Genomic DNA, 18,700 nt, shown 5'->3' on the forward strand with positions numbered 1-18,700 from the left:
ACTCTTTCTCTTCTCCCCGTTGCTCTGCTTTCCAACCGCTACATCTTCCCCCTTTTTATGGTTGCTCGTCTCGAGCAGCTCCATGATAAGGCGCAAGCCGGTCGAGGTGTACAACCAACATCCTCGACCTAGGGGTCTTCTGGCGGCCAGACAGAAAGCCGATATGGAGGAATGTAGGAGGAAAGAGAAGGAAGAGAGAAGGAAAGAAAAGGAAGAAATGGAGGCCAATAGGAGGAAAGACAGAGATTTCCTGGCCAAATTAGACGCCAATATGAAACCCCATCAAGAAGAGATGAGGGCAAACCAAGTAAAAGCAGATGCCGACCGAGAGCGAATGGAGGCAAACAGGAAGAAAGACAAAGAAGATTTCCTGGCCAAATTAGACGCCGATAGAAAAACTGACAAGGAAGAAATGAAGGCCGATAGAAGGAAAGAAGAGAGAAGATTTCCTGGCAAAATTAGACATCAACCAGAAGACCCCTAGGTCGAGGATGTTGGTTGTACACCTCGACCAGCTTGCGCCTTATCATGGAGCTGCTCNACAGCCGCGTGTGCGATAACCAGTGATAACCAGTCATATCTGGAGTGTGTAATTCAGGGAGACTTGTATAGCTCCCGCATTATTAGTACATGAAGACTCTCGAAGAGTGTGTTAAGAGATTTTGTTCTAGGGTTTGTAAAGTGTGGAAACCCGTAATATTGAGATAAGTAATTGTAGCCGTTACTTGTAGATTGTTAAATAAACCAATTAACCATCTCTACGGCGTCTTCAGTAACGCAAACACGTTACAATATTTTGTTCAGACTGTACACGAGTTTGAACTGCATCACTTCACAGTTAACGATACACTCTGACCCGCAGTCCACCTCACACAAAGCGACATTGCACTTTTTACAATAGAAGAGTGTGCTCCTGCTTTTCTTATTTAGCGAACACACATGTCTCTGCTTCCCTCTGGTTGGCCAGTGGTGAATGTTTCACCTCCAGTCGACTCAGTTGGGCCCCAGATAACCTTGGCCTCCCCTGAGAAATGTCACTGACCATGATATTTGCCTTGTGCGATTGAAGAATCGTCTTGGGGGAGGGTGGTTTATGCAAAATCGAATAAATTATGTTGACTGACAAAGCGACACTCTCACCTATTAGTAATACTCGCAAAATAGTGATGCAAAGTAATTATAATACTAGTCGAAAAGAGTGCCAGTCCAACATTGATACCAAGTCACAGTGGCGAAGATCCCTTTTACTCACAAAGTAATACTGGCTCAGTAGTTTTATACCTCTTCCAAGACACAAAATAAAAATGATATATAAAGAAATATATGAGTCTGACACTGACTTTTAACTGATAAAGAAAAATATGACAATCTGACACTGAATTCCTAACTAATAATTCGCTACTAGAAACCAATCCTTGAATATGTCACACTTCCTTGAAAGCTCTGGGAGCACTGACCTGGGAGCACAGATGAATATTTACTCCTCAGTTCTCAAAACAAAGCTGGGCTCTATTTGGCCGACCAGGTCATAAACAGTCATATCTACACGTAAATAGTATTGAAACCAGTACTGTTCATTCCTAACGAATAAACCACTGACATAACCTTGCGTGGGCTTGTTTCAGTTTCAAACCCAAGATCAAACTGTCAGCACTCCCAAAGGGAGCAGTGTCCTGCCTCATATAAATATAACATTCTGCCATACCAGGGTGCTGCTTGCTGTAGATATATATAACATTCGTCCATTAAAGGTTAACATTTCACCTCCAAATTCAGGGGCAAAGAATAAGCCAAGCAAGAAACCAAGGTCCTGAAGATGGTGGCGATATGTTCCTCCAAAATGGTCTCTGACATTAAGCGAGGAACACAGACTGAGGGTGTTTGAGAACAGGGTGTAGAGGAGAATATTTGGACTGAACAGGGATGAAGTGACAGGAGGTTACAGAAGACTGCATAATGAGGCGCTTCATAACTTGTACTCTTCGTTAAGTATAATTAGAATGATCAAGTCAAGGAGGTTGAGGTGGACAGGGCATGTAGCACGAATGGGGGAGACAAGGAATGCATATAGGATTTTGATGGGAAAGCTAGAAGGAAAGAGACCACTGGGAAGACCAAGGCATAGGTGGGTGGACAATATTAAAATGGATCTTAGAGAGATAGGATGTAATGGTATGCACTGGATTGATCTGGCTCAGGAGAGGGATCAGTAGAGGGCGCTTGTGAACATGGTAATGAACCTTCGGGTTCCATAAAATGCTGGGAAATTCTTGAGTACCTGCAGAGTGGTGGTTCCTCCAGAAGGGCTCCACTCCAAGAGTAAGTAAGTACTCATATACAAGATCTTAATATTGCTATATATCATGAATATTATCTTATGGATTTAATATCTTCCACTTCCATCATGCATTACTTTAAATTTTGTGTTAACAAGTTCCAGACGATAAAACACAGAAATTGATCAAAAGCTCAGTCAACTGACCTACTGACCAATTGGGTAATAACAGCATTAATACAACTTCAGACTTTACTTTATGTAAGTTTACAGTATTTAAATAAAAATGTACTTAATTTTTAAGCAAATATTATATCACTTTCTGTAGACAGCATTGCACTAATACAAAACATAAAGTTGTTCCTGCGCTTAGCTAATTAAGGACTATGCCATAAAGACGTATGGGATAGTGGATATATAGATCCACGTTTTCTTCACCTTAGGCAATAGTGGGAGATGAATGGTCAGCTTCATGCCCGGCTGCTTTACCCCTAGGGAAAGAGCCCCTGCAACCCATTGGAAAAGAGGCTGGGTGGGCCCCAGAATCGATCTGGATGATGTGAAGAAGAGAAAATTCTTGACCCTACCAGGACTCCAACTCCCATCCCTTGGCCGTTGAGCCCATAGCCAGTCACTATACCAACTGCAGTATCTCAGTTCCTTTGTGGCTCTAACATACAGTTTATGTAAAAACGCTCTCAACAGCTCAAACTATACAGTACTGAATGGTAAGACGATCAGTAAATCATGATTTGGAAAGAACATGGAAGGAATGATGCTCTATCCTGCTGAATGATGATCAGAGAATGATGAAATGGAAAGGATGCGGAAGGAAGCAGTCATGGACTAATCTGACGGACTATCCTGCTGGTAAAATGACTAGTAAATGATAAATTGGAAGGATGCAGGAAGACGTGGTGAGAGAGTATTCTGAAGTACTATCCTGGCATGTAATGATATTACTGCCTAACCTTTTTCTTGCAATTTCTCTTCTGTGATGATTTCATGCTGCTTGTGTGGTTGGGCATGTGGAGGGGGAGGATGATGGTGCACTTGGTGAACCTGTGCTTGCAAGTGGGCCTGCTGAGCTGCAGCATGGGCTGCCTGTGCATGGGCTGCGGCCTGTGCATGGGCCGCCTGGACTTGGGCCTGTGCTTGTGCAGCTGCAGCCAACTGGGCATGTGCTGCCTGCTGCTGTGCCATCATAGTGGCCCATGGATGAGGACCCAACAGGTATGGAGGAAGTGCCATTGTTCAGACCTTCCTGCAAGACAAAAGCTGTTAAAGATGTAATCCATACTGGAGCACAATTTCCGCACATAATCTCTCCATAATATTCTGCTGCTTCTGTAGTGTTCATGTAAAGCAAAACAATATTGTAATGTTTTGTGAAGGCATCTGAGACGTCATCAAGACCTATCCTAGAGTTCCTACGTTTATGCATGCTACCTGCATCGTGACTGTTAAAGATGGAAGCAGTAAGTCCCTCCACAATGTTTTTACTCATCTACCAAACTACACGGTATCACATTCCAGAAGAAGGCAATCTTCATATCATATCCATCAAAGTAATATCGCATTTGAGCATCCTGATATGCTATTTTATCGCTTAATATATGCACACAAATGGTATACAGTGAATCTATTTTGCGCACCAAAAAAAAAATAAAACAAAAAAAACCCTGACATAGTGTGTCTGAAATGTTACCTCCTTATCCGGCTTAAGTAAATTGCTGTTCCCGTATTAAGTGCCGCTTCTACCAAATTCGTTGACGTTATCACATAACGTTTACAATACGTTACAACCATCCACCAACATCACTTTCATTTACAATATCCTCTTCCCATTAAAGGAAAATGGACGCTCTTAGCGCTTGACCTGATTACCAACGATGCAAACCATCAACAAAGATTACTAACTTGCACGTTACGCCCGTTACCATCTATCACGAACGATAACGGACTATTCGTCCACATATTCCACGGGCCTGCATACCACAAATCATGATTATCACAGAGAATACTTCAGAGCGGAGAGAATCTAACCGTTTCTGTCACTGACCATATAACTAAAACTAGATTCTGTGCATGTCTTCATATTTCATATGCTCCAATAGGCTCCATGTTAGTCATATCTTTGCTGCTCACTGCATGAATACCTGTGAATTAACAATATAGCAAATGTAAGGGGATACCGCTTTTTGCATGCATATTTCAATATGCCTCCCTCATGTTAGTTCACGCTGAGACCGAGTTCATTTGCAAGCCGAGTTGAGCAAATGTTTAAAATATTTGTCCTGTGTTGGTTTTGTTCTGACCATAGCTCGTGCAAATGACAGTAGCTGTATTGCAAGATCTTGTCTGACACTTTCTTGAGTAACAGGCGGAAACATTTAGCTCAAGTTCTTCGACCGGAATCCTTTCAAAATTTGGTTGTGTTCCCACCGCGGGGAATCGGCTCTTTACAACACCTCTGCTTGAAGAGAAAATATAATACACGGTAAAACCCAATAAATTGGAACCCATGAATCTAGTCGAGTTTCGAAAGACTTTTTGTGCGTATGGCTCGGGGGGGAACACCAAGAAAACTGGCAACCTCAACGCAACCGCGAATTCTGGGAATTATAGCCGATTACAAGCAGGAAACTGGTTTCCAAATTAGCAGACGCACACTGAGGAAACTTACGTTCGATTAGTTGCTCACAAAATCTCAAGGTGTGTTTGCCCGCCATTTTCGTGCACTTCTCTTCTGCAATTTCACATAATATTATTATTTTCCCTGTATTGATATGGTGATGATTCAGACGGCGTAAGATGAGAATACAGGAGAAAAGGAAACATTGAGTACACCCGTTCCTTCTCTACAATTTAAACTCAGGTGTTTATATTGTTTCGAAATAATTTAATCAGGATATACTCATAGAACTGTGCAAATAATTTTACGGAATGAGCATGCAAGGTTTTTCTTTATTAGTGGATATTGTAGGATCTCAAATTAGAAGACAAGATACAAATTTTCGTACAGTTGTGTCAGCAGAAACATAGACCCTATGTACATTCAATAACTGAGAAAAACAGTTCTTCCACCTATTCAAAATGTTGTGGCTGCAAGCAGATCACCATTCTCATCCTTCACTAAGTTACATCTATGTTGTTAACCCCTCTCAACGTCATTTATTCCTCTATGCAGGTCTCTTAATGTTTTTGTTCTTAATGTTCATTGCAAGCTCAACAATTTTGTCTCTCAGATATTCCTTCTTTTTATTCCTGAAATGCCTGCTGGTTTCACATCTTATATTTTTCAGATTATCCCCATTTATTTTGCTTTCATCCTGTAACCACAGCAATTTGGCTTCTCTTCTTTGGTCTAATAATTTTTAGCATCCATCGAACCATGGCTTATGCTTCTTCAGTTCATAATAACCTAGATTCTCCTTGGCCGAATCTCTCATTCCCAATCGTTAGTCTGAAAATGCCTTCCCTACCTACTTTGGCAACGAAATTTCCTAACAATATTTTCACATGGTACTTCATGAATTTATCAAATATGTGCTCTAGTTCTTCATAGAACCTGTCCTTCATATCAATTTTATGCTGCTAGTTTTCAGGGGCTTGTGAAACGATGGGATAAGTGCTTCAATGTACAGGGAGATTATGATGAGAAACAAAAGCATTTTTCAAATCAGTACTCTTATTTGTTTAAGTTCTATATCCATTTGTAACTTACTTATTGACTTACCCTTGTATATATATATATACACAAGCCATCGTAAAATAAAGGTTGTCAGTTATGTATACAATATGTGTAATTAAAATAAATCTAAAAGAACATAAAACCAATTACAGAATTATATAATAAAACAATATACCAATTACAAATCTATGGTTTAAAAGAGTATATTTTTACTTGTTGCTACTAAAACTCTCTTATTCCTTACCTCAGTCAACAACTTCGAAACAAGTACATCGTTTTCTTAAGTTTCACACTCCTTCTCAGTCACAGTTATCCAATCACATCCCTAATTATTTGCCCTGTAGACAATTGCACAGACGATGAAAACAACGTTCCTTTTATGGAGCAGCAATAAAATGTAAAAATTTAAATCTTTATTTCCTACAATAATATTTCTCTACAGTCAGGAGCTCTTGCTCAATTAACTCCACATAAAAATATTACCAGGTTCATGAAATTTTTCGTGCCATTTTAAAAAACAAATGAATCACTTCAACACGTTACAGAACAGCTGATTTCTAAGAATCCACGCTGCAACTCAATCGAACTCAATCGTGGTAAGACTGGCATGCTTGGAAAAACGCTGCCCCATTTGCTACTAACATGTGTCCATGGCCGCACTACAGCTAAAGCGGTTAGTCGCTGGTTTCCCACCGCGGCCGCCCGGGTTCGATCCCGTGTCAGGTCATGTGGGATTTGAGGTGGACAAAGTGGCGCTGGGGCACGTTTCCTCCGAGTACTTCGGTTTCCCCTGCCAGTCTTCATTCCACCACTTGCTCCACAATCACTCTCACCTATCATGTGGGGATGGTACAATAGGCCAGAAGTGGCCGCAGTACAAGGGACTTAGTCCCACCCCACTAGCTATAAAAAAGCAGGTGTTCAACTCCGGCTGATAACACTTCTTTGATATCGCGGTTACGTTTCAATTTCTAGTATCCTTGGTGTGCACCCGGCCTAATTGCTGACTCTCATTGGGTTGGCGACAATGATATTGTGCGTTGCGCGCATGCACCATATCTTCTACATCTTTCGTGTACCGGTGGAAGGAGTGTGAGAGATTTTGAACTTGTAATAGGCAGAAGTTAGTGCTGGTAATAGGTCGATTATTTGTGAGAAAATGAACGGGATGATGAAAGCAGCCCTGAGATTTTCATCGTTTAAAACGGTTACTAATCCGCTGAAACAAGCACTATACCCGGGAAATACCATTGCCGGGACAACGAAGCAGCAGTTTTCACGAACGCTGTGGCACGTGTGTTCAACGAAATCGGAGGAGAGTAATGTTGGCAATTTGAAATTGAAAACCCCAACAAGTCTATGCAGTTGTGGTTGTGGCAGTCAGCGGTTGCAGCATACTAAGAGTAAATGAAGTTGAAGTAATATATTGTAACGTGTTTGGCTACTGAAGACGCAGTTGGGATTGTTAATTGGTTTTATTAACAACCTGCAAGTCGTAACTACAATTAATTATGACACTGTTACGGGTTTACACAATTTACAAACCCTACACACTAATCTCTTCACTCTATCTTCAGTACACTTATTTACAGTACAACATGGGGGTTATGCAAATGTGGCCGAATTATTCCCAATACCTTCTCAGATATCACAAACTATCACTGATTATCACACATAAAATCTACTAACGACGCGTTCGGTTATTCCTCTTCCTGCAACTGACTGACTTCTGCTCTGCTGAATACTGGCTCCTTAGTCCAAGTCCAAGTCAAAGTCACACTGCGACTGATGATCAGTCAGTCAGTAAGTCTTGGTGTTGAGCCCCATGTAGGGCTCATGACCAGATATTTATTACTGTTTGGCATTTACAGTCTTGTTTTTGTGGGGCTCCCTCTCTGATGAGAGGATGGGTCTGCCTTTTGTATGTGCTGTTGGCCCTTGCCAGTGCAGTCTTTTTCAGGTCTGAGTCCCTTGGGACTGGTGACCATATTTTGCTGTCTCAGATTTGAGACTTCACTTTTTGTTGCCTCCTACGACTTGCAGGGTCACAGTGGAGGTATTCGACCCCGCCTCCACACGAGGGTTGTCAACTGTTATTCCACACTGCATAGCAACCAGCACACTTCAGATCAGCACGGCACAGAGAAACACTGCTTTCCTTACTGTTGCGTAACTTGGCAACCGACCTTTTATCAAGGGTCTGTCTTCGTGGTAACTCATCCCACATCCCATTGCCCAACAACAGTTTGACATGTCACAATATTTACATAAATGTAATTCTTATGCATGATACAGTCTTCTGTTTAGGAAGGGGGTGATGTTATCATTTGCACGGGCACGTTTGAACTCTGCAGGTTGGATTTGAGATTCTCACAGTCATAACTAAGAAGAGTACTGTTTTTTGAGATGTAGTTTGCTGGCTGCACGCTTCTTGTTGGCTACTTGTATGGCTCACTTGACCCTGAAGATGGAGGCAGTATGTTACTCCGAAAGGTCGGTGAATTTGTAGCAGACTTACTGGCATTACATTCCAGAAGACAGTACTCTGTAACCTCTCAGGTTCCATGAAAGGATGAGACTTCATGACCAGCCAAACAGCCACTGGCTTCTTAAGACTTTAGTTTGTGGAATTAATGGTTACAACTCTTCATTGTTACAGTGCCCCCAAAATAAGTTCAGGCATAGATGTTCAGGGTTCCTTATTAGGTTTCCAAAAAACTGTTACTGAATTGATATAGCTTGATAAGTAAAGAGTAGAATTTGTGTTCTATAGACATTATTAAGTGAGGACTTAAAACTTTCAGGTGAACAGGAATTGGTTCAGTTTTTATCTGAAGAGATTGCAGCTGAATGTAAAGCACGGAAAATAAAATCAATTCCTAGTAGGATTGATGGTTTTGATGTTAAGTTGGATGGGGCTGAAGTGACATTAACAAAGAAAACAGAAAATGAAATGTAAGTACAATATGCATAACATTTATTGAGGTACATTTATTGAATTTGGAGATGTTCTAATATCACAGTTTCTTTTACAGAGTCATTGTTACGTTCAATGTGAACCATACAGTTGATACTGATGCTGACTCTGAACCAGAGATAAGCCCAAACATGGATAAGCCAGATTTTGCGGAGTTGAAGTCTAAACCTTCTTTTGATGTTGATCTTCAGCTTGGAGATCAGACATTAAGTTTTACGTGCTCATTCCTACAAAGTGATAACATGCAACAGTCAGAAGATTACAGTATGTATATATGCATTATAATGCACATAATGGATTTGCTGCACATATTCTTCTAGAATTTTAACAGAATTAAAATTATTTTTGACTGAGACTTGAGAATTATATTTAATTTTGGTTGCCTGTTTTATCAGAAGTCATTTGCAATTATATCCAAAAGTCTGTTTAGCAGTTACCATTCTAGTGAAGATAAAAAAGGGTAAAGTTGTCCCTGTGCTTAACTAATTAAGCACTATGCCATGAAGTCATATGGGAGAGTGGATGTATAGCCCCACATTTTCTTGACTTCAGCACTAGTTGGAGGTGAGTGATCAGCTTGACACCTGGCTGCTTTACCTCCAGGGAAAGAGCCTCCAGTACCCATTGGATGGGAGGCTGGTTGGGCCCCAGATCCAGTCTGGATAACATGGAAAAGTGAATATTCTTGTCCCCATCAGTACTTGAACTGCGACACATTGGTCATGCAGCCTGTAGCCAGTTGCTATACCACTGTAGTACTGTCCATATATACAAATACATACATGTCTGAGCTATTATATTTGATGCCACATTGATGATCTCCAATAATTCTGCCTACGTATGGGATTAGTTTGAGAGAAAAATGTTGGATACATCTTTATATTTTTGTTGACGTTATATTAAATTAGAAAGTATGTGGGTACAAAGCATGATCATATCAGATTTCTTGAAAATATGCAGCTGAGTTCAAAACAATTTGAAGGTGGGTGCAGAAATCCAGCGATAGCATGTGTCTGTCCTCACAAAAGGATGAATAATACCACAATGAAGCCAGTGGTATTACTGTACTGGCTATGTTTGTTTTGGATTCAGCACATGATGATCAAGCAGCTTAGCTGTTGGTGTAACTTGTATTTACGAGGTTCCTGGCTAAAATTGTTTGTGGTTTTCCTCAGTCTCTCCAGGAAAATGCTGGAGCAGTACCTTGTTCAGGCTACAGTCACTTCCTTCCAAGTCTGTCCCAGCTCATCAGCATTCTACCATCTGATATACTGTATATAGTCTTGATACAGAAATTATAATTATAAATAACCAAGAAAAATAACATAATGTATGAACTATGCCATGAGCTTCTATTATCTTGAATTAACTCTGTTTCAGATGACATTTTTGGTATTGATGAAGTCACTATATTTAATGGAGAATGGAGTGACAAAACATATGCTGTTGCTGGCGATGTGCTAGATGGGGTAAGTTCTGTAGATACAGTCAACTCTCGATTATCCGGGATAATGGTGGGCATGGAAATCACAGATTAATCGAAAACCCAGTTAAGACAAATGTTATTAAAAGTAGTACTGTAATACTATACCTTCATAATACTATAAGCCTCCCTGTATTTAAATTTACTCAACCTCATTTTTATGTCATCTCATGGCCTATTTAATACTTTTTTAGATTACACTGAAGTATGAATTAGTTATTTCAATCACAGTGTTCAACAAAATCCAACACTTTTTTACAAATATTCACACTTAACACTTAAAAAAAATTAATATTGTCGTTTGCTTTTTTGCGGCATTTTCCTTTTTATGGATATCCATACGAAGCCTACGTAATATTAGCTTGTCACTTAATAAACTGTTCTCTTCACTCTCAAGATAGTCTAGTAAGGATTCCAAATGATTAAGAGCAGCACCTGTGATATTTTCTTACTAGCAGCACTGTCCACCTCTTCCTCATTCTCACTTTCTTCCCACTCTTCTGGCTGCACCCCGACTGAACTTACTGCTTCGTCACTGCTTAACATTTCGAAGCCCGGCTCACACGAGTTTCTGTTGAATACTTAAAACAACACACTTCCTTTTACACCCTGACATTTTGCTAATGCACTTGAAAATCGATACAAAGAGACCAACTGGGGTGGCGTATCTGTTCTTAAACTTTCCACAAATCCTTGCATTCTTTCACCCCTACCCTAGAACATTGTGTTAGCATAATGGGACCAAAGAATGCAGAGCTCGGTTCACACTAGTGCGAAAATAGTGNTGCTTCGTCACTGCTTAACATTTCGAAGCCCGGCTCACACGAGTTTCTGTTGAATACTTAAAACAACACACTTCCTTTTACACCCTGACATTTTGCTAATGCACTTGAAAATCGATACAAAGAGACCAACTGGGGTGGCGTATCTGTTCTTAAACTTTCCACAAATCCTTGCATTCTTTCACCCCTACCCTAGAACATTGTGTTAGCATAATGGGACCAAAGAATGCAGAGCTCGGTTCACACTAGTGCGAAAATAGTGTTACAGCTCACCATGTGAAACGAACGTGAATGAATATTTAACAACATATAAGCCTCAAAAAAGCCTCAGTAGCCCCAGTTAAGCCACAAACCGGTTAATCCACCCCCGGATAATCGAGAGTTGACTGTAGTTAATGTTCATAATACATTTAGGAATTCATTTACGTAAGCATCCATTTGTGTATATATGTGCCCTTGTCATCATGTAATAAATGCTGTCTAAATTACTCTGCTGGTAAATTTACTTTCTTTATTATGAATTCAGCTGTTTCAGTAATTACAGTCATTTAAAATACTGTGCAAGTGTTTTACAAGACAATACCATTCTTCACAATATTTTATAGTCATTTCATCTGGCAAGATGCACCACCAGTCTCTTGTCCAGCCACATAACTGATCATAAAAAATGTAAACCCCCTGTGAAAGAATTCAGTATGTGATTAAAATTCTCAAAATAGTGTTCCTTTATTAATTTTACTCTCAGATTTCAAATTGTGAATATTTAGTGTGAAATTCAAATGAAAGTAATGGTAATATATTACTCTATAACTTGAACTTCTGTTCGTCAAAAAATTACCAGTATTTGTGGGTAAAAATTGTCCTTTATGATATTCACACATTCACTTAATAATCTTCTTGGGGGGGGGGGAAGAATCCAAGGGATTTTTAGGTGATATATGCCATCTGTGGGGTGGGTGATCGAACTGTGTACTTTTTAAAAGTGTACAAGACAAAAATAGATAGCTATCAGAAGTGTTCATTAAGAAATGCCTTGAGAAACAATTTTGAAGGCTGAAGTGGAATTCCTTTGGAAATCTCCAGACTTTGCTCAAGGACAGAATGACAATCCAGGAAACATTAACGTTTATCATCTGGAAATACTCATGATGATAAATCTTGGTTTGATAGCGGAATATTTTTGGGGGTGATGTTGGCTGACTGAAGATTCTATGCAGTGATTGACATAGTTTTCATTTATAGTTGTGTATATGTTAAGAAGCCATTCTTAACACAGTATTGTCCATTTGGTAGTGTATCACCTGATCAACTGATGCATCACAGTGAAACATTGACAAAGAGAATGTTATATCTCCCATTTTTATCACTATATTTTAAGTTGCACAAATATAAGCTGTACTCCCAGAATGAATGGTCTTGAAATGAAAAATATTTTATGCACTTTCATTATGTACCACAATCAGAATGGCTCAGGGTAACCAAGTTTCATGTTCTTTCATGTGCTTACATAAGTGATGTAAACACATGAATTCAATATTTGGTGGGTTTGAGGCTTCAGTAATGCCACAAAGTATGACACATTTCTATTAGTACTTTGCTAGTTGGTAACACTGAACTAAAATTAGTTTAAACTGATGTCTCATATCATTTAATTTTTAAGAAGAGCATATATGCCACACCGATTTTAAAAGCGTGAATTTGGGGTGGGGGGAATGTGACATTTGGGCTTATACAGTGTATACTTAATAAGCATATTTTATTTTTCAGTGTCTTTATGACTTGTTCATGAATCTTCTGGAAGAAAGGGGAATCTCCAATGAATTTGCTGAAAAGCTGTCAGACTTCAGTACAGCATATGAACATAGTTTGTACATCGCTTTGCTGGAAAGCACAAAGAAATTTGTGTCATGAAAATAAGATATTCGAGTGTGACTGATACACATGTAGACCCTTTATACACAAACATTTCCATAAGCACTATATGCATTAATAATTAATACGCATATGACAAATATGTAAGAACTTGTCAAAGAAAGGGAATGAAACAGTGTGCATTAAACAATAAAGATCATTAAATATTCAGTCTTTATTTTCACTAGTATCCAGGTACTTTTAGCCCTTTGCATGCCACATACCACCTAGACCGAGTGTGGTGTTCTTGGGTTTACACTGACAGCTTAAAAGATCACCTGGTTATGAATTAGTATAGCATTCCATCAGTAAATGGCATCATGTACGAGTATGACATACCGATGTTTAAAAGAAAGAATAATCTTGCATATAAAGTATTTCTCCTTGAATTTACCAATAAGCAGCCTCAGTATTTGTGGAGGGATGTGGCAGTCTAAAGGGTTAAAACTGATCCCTGAATACACAGTAAAAATCCAACAAATTACAAGGCTAACAAAATAAAGCTGGAATGCATTCCCTGTTCCACAGTTCTCTCATTCTGATACGATTCACATTTTTGTGACTGGTGCTTCAGCTTCTGATATATGTTGTGACCATCCATGTTTTATTTCATGCTTCTCCTGGCAAGTAATTGGTTGTTGGCGAGGCAGCAGGACTCTGGGAAATGTACAGGCAAATAACCAGCCACACCATCGACCTTGCTTTAACTGTCAACTGTTTTTTGGCGGAGGTGCAGATTGCTCATCTGCAGAACCCAACATGTCTTTTTCAATCTCTTTCAAGTCAATGTGATGTTCCTTCATAGCTTTCTGTAAACAAACCCAAGTTTATGAGTCAGCAAAGGTATTTAAGAAAACTGATTTCCTATCTTTCAAAATGTAAACCACACATTCAACTGAAAGGTGCATGATAAATGATCATGCCTCTTTCATAACAACTAGTTTCATTCATTTTTATTTTATCCTGTAGATCAAAATACATTCATCACTGACATGTCCATCTATATCATTATTGAAATGACATTAGTGGCAGAAAACAAAATTAAAATTGGGTACTTCAATCCACAGCTTACGGCAGTACTTCTCTAAAAACATGTTTGGTGGTATTTTTGCTCCAGGTTTCAGCATCGATCGAAAAACAATTCACTGTTAAACGTTCAACTTTTGACATGTGCCGGTATAAATCAATCATTTGCTATTGTGTGTACCATCCAGAAAAAAAAACACTAGCTTAGGGTGTGGGGGTTAGGGAAGCAGGGTGGAGTGTGGCTAAACAGAAATCAGGCCCTACCTAAGAAGTGAGCAAGAATCTAAGAGCCTGTACATGAGATAAGCCTCTATTTATGGGGAACAGAAAATATGTTAAATTACAAAAACAAATTCCGTGGTTTTAGTCCACAAGCGAATTATACCAACCGAGTGGCCACCGCTTGTAGGCAAAGTTAGTGCCAACTTTAGCGGATAGAGGGTGTCGCATGGTCAGCGCAAGAAATCCCCACGGCCGTTAATTTTGGTTTTCTAGACCAGAGCCACTATTTCCTTGAAATAGCTCCTCATGAGACTGATTCGACCCCATTCCAGACCCACTACTTCTCAAAAAAATCTTGTAGCACCAGGGACAGAATCCAGGAACTCTGACGACAGAGGCAGTCCATGAAATTTCCACAAACACAAATTAACATACCCTAAAAAAACACGAAAGACAATGCAGGAGACATTACATAATGATAGGAACAAATTGAAGAAAGAAACAGTAGAAACAAAATAAAATTAGACAGACTGTTTTATTTGATTTCTTTCATTCTGGTCCGTCACGCTAACAGGATCATAAAAAGTTACACAGTTCTGTCCAGTATGACTGGTGAAGATTTTCTTATTTCAGTTCTTCATGCCCCTACATGTTTTGGTCCTTAGAAACCATCATCAGAGGGATGTGAACACAGTTGGAAACTACTATTACAAAATATGTTCTGAGCGTTAAAATATACATATATTGATAATATACGATTGGATATAAAATCTAAAGTTTTTACAACTACAGTGGCTGTCTTAATATATTACAATTTTTGTAACTGGTTTCTTAAGATTTTGTTAGAATTTATAAACCAAGTAGGTTCGTGTCCTCTTTCTTATTACTGCTCTTGACTGGGGCCAAACGTGTGCCACCTTGTTCTTGAGAAGGAGGTTTTTTGATGTCATCCTGTGGGTGTTCGTAACACACTGTGTTTTTTTTTTTTNATTCCATGGCCGTTGCGAACGCATCTGTAGGAGTCTGTTTTGACCACTGGAAAATCGCTGATGCAATAGCGGCACGACTGGTGAATGTACAACCACGGAGTGTCTTTCATCGTTGAGAAAAGCCAAAAATCATCAGGAGCCAGGTCAGGTGAGTAGGGAGCATGAGAAATCACTTCAAGGGTGTTTTCACGAAGAAACTGCTGCGTCGCATATTCCCGATGCACTGGTGCATTGTCCTGGTGAAAGAGCACACGTGTGCAGCCTTTTCCAGCCGTTTTCTCAGTGCTGGAAGGAGCTTGTTCTTCAAAACATCTTGGTAGGATGCACCTGTCACCGTAGTGCCCTTTGGAACGCAATGAGTAAGGATTATGCCATCGCTGTCCCAAAACATGGCCACCATCATTTTTTCAGCACTGGCACTTACCGGAAATTTTTTTGGTGGCGGTGAGTCCGTGTGCTTCCATTGAGCTGACTGGCGCTTCGTTTCAGGATTGAAAAACGGCATCCATGTCTCGTCCATTGTCACAATTGATGAAAAGAAAGTCCCATTCATGCTTTCATCACATGTCAACATCACCTGACAAATTGCCATGTGTGCAGCCTTGTTGTCGTCCGCCAGCATTCGTGGCACCCACCTGGAGGACACTTTCCGCATTCACAGGTCTTCATGCAGGATTGTGCACAGATCCCACGGAAATGCCAACTTTGGAGGCGACGTTTTCCACACTCAATCGGCGATCCTCCAAAACAACTTTCTCAACTCAATCGACCATGTTGTCAGACTGGCTGGCGTGAGGCCGAGATTGTTTTGGTTCATTTTCACACAATGTTCGGCCTTCTTTGAACTGTCGCACCCATGAGCCCACATTTTTCACATTCACGACACCATCACCACATGTCTCTCTCAACTGGCGATGAATTTCAATGGGTGTCGCACCACGCAAGTGGAGAAAACGAATGATTACTCACTGTTCTTGTAACGAAAACGTCACATTTTAGGTATCAAAAACACTCCCCACTCTTGCCGCCGCCACCACTAGAGTTCTGTGTGCCGTACAGTGCTGCCATCTCTGTCACGCATTCACAAAGTGTGCACACATATTTTAAACTAAACCGCATGTGTCTATCTGCTCCCAGTCCTGAGAAGAAAAATCGGAGACCTTAGAACTTGAATGCCCCTCGTATTATAACGCTCAGAACATATATTGTAATAGTAGTTTCCAACTGTGTTGATTTCCCTCTGATGATGGTCTCTAAGGACCGAAACATGTAAGGGCATGAAGAATTGAAAAAGAAAAATCTTCACCAGTTACATTGGATGGAACTGTTTAACTTTTTATAGTGTTTTATTTTAAAAAATAAAATTAGACAAAGACAGTGTTTTATTTTAAACTGAATTCCCATTAATTGTAAGGGATCTGAGAAACCTGCTAGTGGAATACTTGTTTGAAGAAATGATGTAAAGCATATCTGAAAAGAGACTGTTAGTAGGAAAGAGAATAACAAAATATATTAAAGAATACAGGCCTTTGAAGCTACTTCTAATGTGATGAGACAAGACAGGAACAGGAAATATTACGGTGAATATGGTCACTGAGTAAGAAACAGACACGTGTACTAAGGGGTAACAAATGGGACTGCAATGCTCTTGTTTAACCAGTTCAGTGTTATAAGTGAAAATGTTATACTCTAATGTGGTTTACCATAAAACAATTTCACAGAAATTTAAGTTTCTTAGACATAACTTTAAAGTAAAACAATATAACGGAGTCACTTTGTGGTCTTCGTTATGACAATGCATAATTTCTATTTATATTCAGAGGAAGATCTGAATATAAGTAAATGATAAATAAGTTTCAATAGCGGTTCTGTATGACATACAAAGTTGTTTATATTTTAATGCATTTTGTGCATATATTTAATGAAATAAAACATAAATTTCCAGTAAAATTTCACATTTTGAGGTAAAGAAAAGTTAATGGTGCAAGGGAGCAGCTATGAACCAGTGTACATGTACCCTTGGAGCTATGTGGAATATGACTAAAAAAGGTAAAGCTGTCCCTGTAACAGGCCGTAGAGGCCCACAGGGCTGTGAGACGTTGAGGCTCCCACATGGTTGTACAGTTGTCAGTCTTAAGCACCGGCTGCTCTTCACCCCCCCAGGAAGATTGCTGGTATTTCTGTTAGAGGATGAGTCGACACCAAGACCATACTGCAGCTGGAAGTATTAGGTAAATCAAAAAATCCAGTGACCTCATTGTGACTGAAGCCACGACCTTCAGGCTTGTACATAATGCCTCAACCAATTACACTACCACGTGCCCCATGGAATATGACTGATGCACTAAAATAGGTCAAAAGGGTCTAAAAGGTCTTTAAAACTTCCATCTGTAGAATGGAAATAAAGTTTGTTTAAAGCGCCATGTTTGGAAGTGGATGACAACACATAGTTTGAGATAAAAAATATGTCATCACTGAAAACTTGTACATGGAGTTTCACTCTGAGACCAAAGAGCACATGGTATAAAAAAAAACACTGGTGTAAGGGTATACCCAAGTCAGTAACTAGCAAATAAGAGTGAGTGGTGATAATAAAAATACTGCATCACTAGCAACACCTGCTCAAATTATATAACTAGGAAATACTGATAACAAAGAAAGAGAAAGGGATTCTCATATTGTAACGTGTCTGGAGTAGGTACTTTCATGGTAATGCAATAAGAGTGGACCACTGCATAGAGAATGCCAAAACAACGAACGTGTTTCCCCGGAGATGGTTCGTTGCGCAACAATAGACTGTCAAAACAGTATAAACAGAACCGTGAGAAATAGTGTCCGGTATCTGATTCGAAGAACACCTATATAAGGGGGACAACATATCAGATATTGCAGAGTTGGGTAGACGAGTACTGAGCAAGAAGTCAGTCTTAAGTGAGTCACCGTCGAAGGCAGTTGAAGCCTAGTATTCGCCGAGATATAGTGTAAGCAGTAATTGTGATACTGCAAGTGACAATAATTAATTGTAAAGTGTGTGAGTGTACAAGCGAAGCACAATAAATATTCCCTATATCTTTCTATAAAATGTCACAATATAATTTTGTATTCAATGGTCTTTTCCATGCTCTGACCTATGATTTGGAAGACGTTTCTGAGAACATTTTTTAAAGCACTTTAAGTAATCCACCTTACCATCCACAAGAAAAAAAAATCTATCATATCTTTTTACATTGTGCAAAACATAGGAAATAAAACTACTTACTTTGGAGTAAACTTATGATCCATCCAGTTTCATGCCACGCCAACTACCTTAACCACACAGCTTCAGTTCTGTCTATATCTGT

The 18,700-nt window shown here is 39.5% G+C and overlaps 2 protein-coding genes across 4 annotated transcripts in view; one reads left to right on the top strand and one right to left on the bottom strand.

Annotated features, from left to right (window-relative positions):
* LOC111862925 (pre-mRNA-processing-splicing factor 8) overlaps positions 1-6,459 on the bottom strand; it is a 68,939-nt gene extending 62,480 nt beyond the window's left edge. The window contains exons 1-2 of one of the 3 annotated variants that reach the window (XM_023848791.2): positions 6,214-6,459; positions 3,247-3,539 (exon numbers count right to left, since the gene is read on the bottom strand). In XM_023848791.2, the coding sequence (XP_023704559.1) occupies positions 3,247-3,526 (280 nt within the window). In that variant the 5' untranslated portion in view covers positions 3,527-3,539; positions 6,214-6,459. Of the gene's footprint in view, positions 1-3,246; positions 3,540-3,983; positions 4,227-6,213 lie in introns of those variants that run through there. The other 2 variants (XM_023848790.2, XM_023848789.2) reach the window with 2 other exon arrangements.
* Positions 6,460-7,011: 552 nt separating this feature from the next.
* LOC111862930 (complement component 1 Q subcomponent-binding protein, mitochondrial) lies at positions 7,012-13,293 on the top strand. Its single transcript, XM_023848798.2, has 5 exons — positions 7,012-7,372; positions 8,774-8,924; positions 9,005-9,210; positions 10,327-10,415; positions 12,979-13,293. Exons 1-5 carry the CDS (start codon positions 7,129-7,131, stop codon positions 13,120-13,122), a joined length of 834 nt encoding a protein of 277 aa, XP_023704566.1. The 5' UTR covers positions 7,012-7,128; the 3' UTR covers positions 13,123-13,293.
* Positions 13,294-18,700: the final 5,407 nt, after the last annotated feature.

The sequence above is a fragment of the Cryptotermes secundus genome, unplaced genomic scaffold, assembly GCF_002891405.2.
Source record: "Cryptotermes secundus unplaced genomic scaffold, Csec_1.0 scaffold697, whole genome shotgun sequence".
Lineage (NCBI taxonomy): Eukaryota > Metazoa > Arthropoda > Insecta > Blattodea > Kalotermitidae > Cryptotermes > Cryptotermes secundus.

Coding starts and splice junctions, on each gene's coding strand:
- LOC111862930 (XM_023848798.2), top strand. CDS start 7,129: ATGAACGGGATGATGAAAGCAGCCCTGAGATTTTCATCGTTTAAAACG. Junction 7,373..8,773: donor GCGGTTGCAGCATACTAAGA/GTAAATGAAGTT, acceptor TAAAACTTTCAG/GTGAACAGGAATTGGTTCAG. Junction 9,211..10,326: donor GCAACAGTCAGAAGATTACA/GTATGTATATAT, acceptor ACTCTGTTTCAG/ATGACATTTTTGGTATTGAT.